Genomic DNA, 6037 nt, shown 5'->3' with positions numbered 1-6037 from the left:
TTTCGCCAAATTCAGCTTTTTAAAATAAAAAAAACGCGTCCGGGGCGACCCTAGGACGAGCAGATTTTAGCGCCGGCTCGCCTCAGGGGACGCGTAAAATCGCCGCCTGGAAGGCCAAATACTGAAGATGCTCTTACACAAGACGAGTACTACAACATCCTTTGTTGAAGTATAATGCGCAACCGGAAACTGACCAACGTCATGCGAACAAAGGAACAAAAAGTCCAGAAAAACGAAAACAAGAGCAGAAAAGGACACCGTAAAAATGTGCAAGAAAAAGACGCACACACGCGCTGACGCAACTCGCCCACATGAGAAAGATACACGTATCCATTCCGTTCCATGGATGGACGTCCCACGGGCGGCGGGCCCCACCCGCACGGACACGTCCGCCGTGCTCTCCAATCCACTTAAGTCGCAGTCCCACCCTTGGCGTCCGCCCCTCTTTCCTCTTTTTAAAACCTCCCTAAAAAAAAGATACTACCCCGAAGATGTCAAAATAAAACACGAGCACAGTGCCCATCCTCTCCGCTCCCCCCCTCCCCCTCCCCTCCGCCTCCCCGCGCTCGAATCCTCTGCGGTTAACAATGGACGCGCAGTACAACCCCAGGACGGTGGAGGAGGTCTTCCGGGACTACAAGGGCCGCCGCAACGGCCTCGCCCGCGCGCTCACCACCGGTAGGTCGCCGCAGATTCGCTCGCCAGATTGGTTTTTTTCTCGGGGGCCGAAGATTCCGGCTTTGCGAATTTCGCTGCTGTTGCACGGGATTTTTCGCCTTTTGTGGTTCGTGGGATTGTTTCCTGACTGTTTCTGCCTTTCTTCTTGCTGCAGATGTGGAGGAGTTCTTCCGGCAATGCGACCCGGGTGAGTGAATTATCGCGTCTGTCTGTCTGCCTGCCCTGCTGTTCTTCGCTGCTCTTTCGGTGCAGATTTTGCTGTATTATCCTTCCGTAATCTCGCAGATAATTACCATTTTATCGTAATTACTAGTACTACTAATTAGGGCTGGGTGTTTAGTGGAGTTTCTTAGAAAATAATCGATGGGCCTTTTCATCCAAACATGCTTGACTGAGTGTTACTCTGAATACTGAAGAATTAACAGACTAAACTCTACTTTATTTCAAATCATCCCCGCAATTTTAGTACTACTACTACTTATTTTGAATCCATGGACCGAAGAACTCGCAATAGAATATGCACGGTGCGTGAGTCCAACCCTCTGAATATCGAGCAGAGGGCCTTAATTGTTGGATTTAATAACGAGCATCCTGTGGAGGGGAGACTCTGACGTAGGCCTCAGCAGTGGGATGGCCGGAAACGGACGGCTCAGATCATTCCACATGCTTGACCCTGCTGCCCTAGAGGCTGAGTGGTCAATGAATTCATCAGTGTCCCTTCCTGCTGAAAGCTTCCACCTTTGGGAGCTAGTAGTTATCTTGGTAGTAGTAGAAAAGGTGGCACTGGTCGTTAGGGAGCTGTGGTGGGCTGCTAGTTGGCTAGTGCGTATGTGAGTTTGGTTTGTTGGCTTAAGCATTACTGGGTCCTGCTTGGTTGGTGGGGTGTGATTCTTCTGCCCTAATAATGATTGATGCAGTTCTTGACTTTCAAGGACTGGCAGACTACAATGATATGAGTAGGACTTGCTGTTCTTTGCTGCTGCTGTCTACCAATGTGTGTACAGTTCTACTGTTGCATAGGGCAAAGAACAGTGATGTTGGTTCCTTCAGTGTATTGGTGGTGAAGGACTGCCTAGCATTGCGTTCTTTAATATTTTGTACATTTGCACCCCTAACATAGCCCTGTCGTCAGCCTTTCCCCCTTCTTTGTTCTTCAATGCCTCTACTGCCCTCTGCACAGTATAGTGCCAGTGCAGCTTGTAACCATTGGAATGCTCTGAGGAACTTACTATGAATACGAAGCAAACCAAGAGAGCATCCGTATTTCTCTAGCTGCCTAGGAGTGTAACATGGTGAATTCAGTTGAATGGGCTTATGTAGATTCAACAGAAGAACGCTATAGGGTTGGATAAAAATGAACTTGAATGGTGGTTAGTGCAATTATTGTGAGGTGTCATTCGGCATGCATAGTGTGCCAGATGCAAGGGAAAATCTCAGAGGGAACTTTATCCCATTAACAGAGGAATGCAATGTCTATTCTCCTGCAATGGACTCATTACATCAATTGTATGCGATTTTCCTTTTTCCAGTGTGCTAACTTCCCTTCCTAAGCTCATAACACGGTTAAGTATTATCTTGATCAAATGGTGTCTTTTTTTATGTTGTAAATGACTTGATCTTTGATAATCTTCTCGTGTATTTTCGGGCTTGGTAATGATTGGAGTCTTGCCTATTTTTTACTCCCTCTGTTCCATATTATAGTGCGCATGCAGTTTTTGATCATATTCCAGATTGTAGTGCGTATAAGCACATTTTGACGAAGATAGCCCCTAGGTTGGATCACTGCAGCGAACCTGCATGCACCCACGTGAGTGACAGTGTGAGCAGATAGGGGCAATTCCAGTCTAAATAAAAGTGCCACCTCATGTCTTGGTATAGGCGCTGCAAACAAGGCGCATTATAAAAGGGAACGGAGGGAGTATAGCTTTTCATCCAGATATTCAGTTTGGCTCTCAGGTCTAGATACTCTCGATGTCATTGTCACGACCGATGGGCGGTGCCAACATTCCTGCTAGCGATTGTATTCTCATCTGTATTGCAGATTAGTGACCTCGCCCATGTCTGCGCAATAATAATGAGGAGGTTGCTATTTTTTTCTTGGCACCACAAATGCAGTTTCATGAACCATCGTCGCAAGTTACGTGCCACCGGCTCAGGAGAAGCCATTAGCTACACCTGCCCCATCTGCCCAGCCAAACAAAAACTTCCACCAGATCCATGACCTGCTCGTCTTGCTCCTAGTGAGGTACCCAGGAGGCCAGGTGGTGTCGACGGTGGCCAGAGGAGAAGCTGCTGCGGTAGATCAGGATCGAGCTGATATGCGGTGCCATGGTTGCCGCCATGCTAGCGTGAGCTGCTCATTAGAAGTGTTGGTTTCAGGCCAGCATCAACTCACACGAGGAACTCGAATGGTAGACGCAGCCTCGTAGGAATACTCATGTGACCACTTGAGAGAACACGGGATACTACAAATTTTGTGATGTGGTAACTTTGTGCCTTTTCTTCTTCCTTTTATTTAGTCGTAACAGCCATCCCAAACTAGCTGCCTGAGACTCACACCAACCCAATGGAGTATGTGTTGTAGCTTATCTAAACAGTGTAAACAAAATGCATACACTAATCCAACTTGAGCACAGCACATTTCAGACGGCAATGCAAAACAAGCAACACCCCATGGACTTAGCTACATGCAGGTAAAATGTTTTAATGATAAACTGGGAGTACCACGACTGACTCTTTCCTTCCCTTCAAAGAAATACTGACTCGGCTAAATTTTGTGTACTATGGTACAGACAGTTAGTTGTTTCATGTACCATCGGTCATGTCGGATCTGTAGTCTAGCTCGCCAAAATAGATGGTGAGATTCAGCACTGCAATTTGTATGCTGGCCTGACGTACACTCCGGTCCATGCAAGATGTCTGCATGCCTGTCTGCCCTGCTTTTGGCACAGATCCGTACAATAAATTTGATGGCTCAGATAACGGGTTCATCGCGACCCCTAGTGCCAAAACGTCACCTCCTTCATCTTGATTACTTTTATGATATATACTGCTTCTTCTGTTAGGAATACGGTTGCCATAAATACGTGATTTAATTGAATATTTTGTAGGTTTACATGTGTCTTTCCTTCATTTCAAATATGTTTGATGATTTCAACTTATGTGCAAACTCAAGCTCGGAGCATCTTCTTTTTTTGTTTCTTCAGTTACATATCTATGATTATGTGGGGTAATCTAGTTACAGCGCAGCCTAAATGCTGTGAGAGCCTTTTGAGATTCTTCCGAGTCCGTACATACATAACTCAGTGTTCTCGTCTGCAGAAAAAGAAAATTTGTGCCTTTATGGGTTTCCCAATGAGCATTGGGAAGTAAACTTACCTGCTGAAGAAGTGCCACCTGAGCTCCCAGAGCCAGCATTGGGTATCAACTTTGCACGAGATGGAATGCAGGAAAAAGATTGGCTATCCATGGTTGCAGTACACAGCGACGCATGGTTACTATCTGTTGCATTCTACTTTGGTGCTCGATTCGGATTTGATAAAAGTGACAGGTGAGTTTCCACTTTCCACTCATCTTCCATGAATCTATAGTGTTCTGTTTACCTAGTATCCTGCTGTGCTTTCTTTCTTTTTCCATCTGTGCAGTTCCTTCTTTCCTATATTATTTTCATAACCACATTTGATGCCTAGCATTAGGAAACGAAATTTACTAGGTAATTGCAGGTTAATCATGGTCTTAACAATAAAGCCCAGAATGGACTGCCGGGAATTGTTTGGCTCACGTCTAATGAGTTGTAACCAAAATGCATTTGTCAAACTGCACAAACCTGCAGTAGCAATTTCCATAAACGCTTGGAAGCATTTTAACCTGGTATCATGGGTACTTGTGTAAATGTGCATTGCTTCATGTCATTTTGTGAAACGCTTGGAAACATTTTAACCTGGTATCATGGGTACTTGTGTAAATGTGCATTGCTTAATGTCATTTTGCAACTTTAGCCCATGTTTTGAAAGACTCATAATTGTTAAATGAGAGTGAGAATTGGTTAACTTTTGGTAGCATTCATAATGTGAGCTTCTTATTAGAGTTGCTTGGTATACAGAAGATGATCCACAACATTCTGCGGTTAAAGCATGTTGTATCTTAATGAGAACCACCTACTCTGAGATTCTTGCTGTTTCTTTCACTGTTGACCTGATGTGTTGTTACTGATGCTTTGCTGTTATCTTAATGCAGGAAGCGCCTGTTTGGTATGATTAATGAGCTTCCCACGATATTTGATGTTGTTAGTGGGAAGAGTAAAACCAAGGCTCCGACCAACAATAACCACAGCAATAGCAAATCCAAGTCCAACAATAAAATGGTATGGCTCACTTTTCCTTTGATTTACTCATACCATGATTTTGTCTTCTGCACGTGCAAGTAAGTTTGACACTTTTTGGTAGATGCCAAGGTCGTTTACTGACGTTTATTGCGTCTGAATACTAGTTTGCCCTATGGTCGTCTCACTTGCACCCTCCGTTGTGAAAGCAGAAAACCTCGGAGCCTCGGGCGAAGCAACCCAAGCCCCAGCTGAAGGAGGAAGACCACGAGGACGAAGCCCCGGATGCGGGCGAGGATGGTGGAGGCGCCGCCGGTGGTGGTGGTGGTGGCGGGGAAGAGCATGGCGATACGCTGTGCGGCGCGTGTGGGGACAACTACGGGCAGGACGAGTTCTGGATCGGTTGCGACATGTGCGAGAAGTGGTTCCACGGCAAGTGTGTCAAGATCACGCCGGCCAAGGCGGAGCACATCAAGCAGTACAAGTGCCCGTCATGCATGGGCGCCAACGGCGGCAGCAGCGGCAGCAACAAGCGGGCGCGCCCGTCCTCCTAAGGCCGCCGCCGTCATCCGGCGAGGGGCGACCGGCCGGCCTCGCCGCGTAGTAGGACTGAGCTCTTATTGCAGTCGCTGTAACAAAGTTTCCAGGCGTCAAGGCGCGTGCCCTTAGGAGGGCTTGTAAAATGTAACTTTATTAATCTGGCTTCGAGTAGAGGATTCTTCTTATTTTAGCTGGGACGAATGTGGATTTGATATCTGTTGTATTATACTATTAATTAAATTCATAGTTCGACGATGATTGTTTAGCTGGGCTGCCCGTTTTATTTACAGTTTCTGTAAGATGCCCATTATTTTGTTTGGCTGTCTTGCCGTTCTAGATCACAAACGCAGAACGACTTCAGCTGAAGGAGTAAGAACTAAACTTCCATCGGAGTATAAAAAAAAAACTTAAGGATGCCTTAACTATATCATTTTAAATTCAGTTAATAATTAATAGAATGAACCACACTTTTACCCGCTACATTGTAGATTAAGGTAT

General features: G+C 45.8%; 1 protein-coding gene across 1 annotated transcript; it reads left to right on the top strand.

Moving 5' to 3' along the window:
• Window positions 1–485: 485 nt before the first annotated feature.
• On the top strand, window positions 486–5804 carry LOC119353829 (PHD finger protein ALFIN-LIKE 9-like). The gene is made up of 5 exons (XM_037620517.1): window positions 486–678; window positions 833–865; window positions 4000–4228; window positions 4915–5041; window positions 5212–5804. Exons 1-5 carry the CDS (start codon window positions 588–590, stop codon window positions 5551–5553), a joined length of 822 nt encoding a protein of 273 aa, XP_037476414.1. The 5' UTR covers window positions 486–587; the 3' UTR covers window positions 5554–5804.
• Window positions 5805–6037: the final 233 nt, after the last annotated feature.

This window comes from Triticum dicoccoides, chromosome 2A (genome assembly GCF_002162155.2).
Source record: "Triticum dicoccoides isolate Atlit2015 ecotype Zavitan chromosome 2A, WEW_v2.0, whole genome shotgun sequence".
NCBI lineage: Eukaryota > Viridiplantae > Streptophyta > Magnoliopsida > Poales > Poaceae > Triticum > Triticum dicoccoides.
Note: the sequence above shows the minus strand (reverse complement) of the source record. Positions and strands in the feature narration are given on the sequence as shown.

Bases quoted from the DNA above. Each gene is read 5' to 3' on its own strand.
- LOC119353829 (XM_037620517.1), top strand. From the start codon at position 588: ATGGACGCGCAGTACAACCCCAGGACGGTGGAGGAGGTCTTCCGGGAC. The intron at 866-3,999 runs GTGAGTGAATTA...TCTCGTCTGCAG, and splicing joins CTTCCGGCAATGCGACCCGG to AAAAAGAAAATTTGTGCCTT. The intron at 4,229-4,914 runs GTGAGTTTCCAC...ATCTTAATGCAG, and splicing joins GGATTTGATAAAAGTGACAG to GAAGCGCCTGTTTGGTATGA.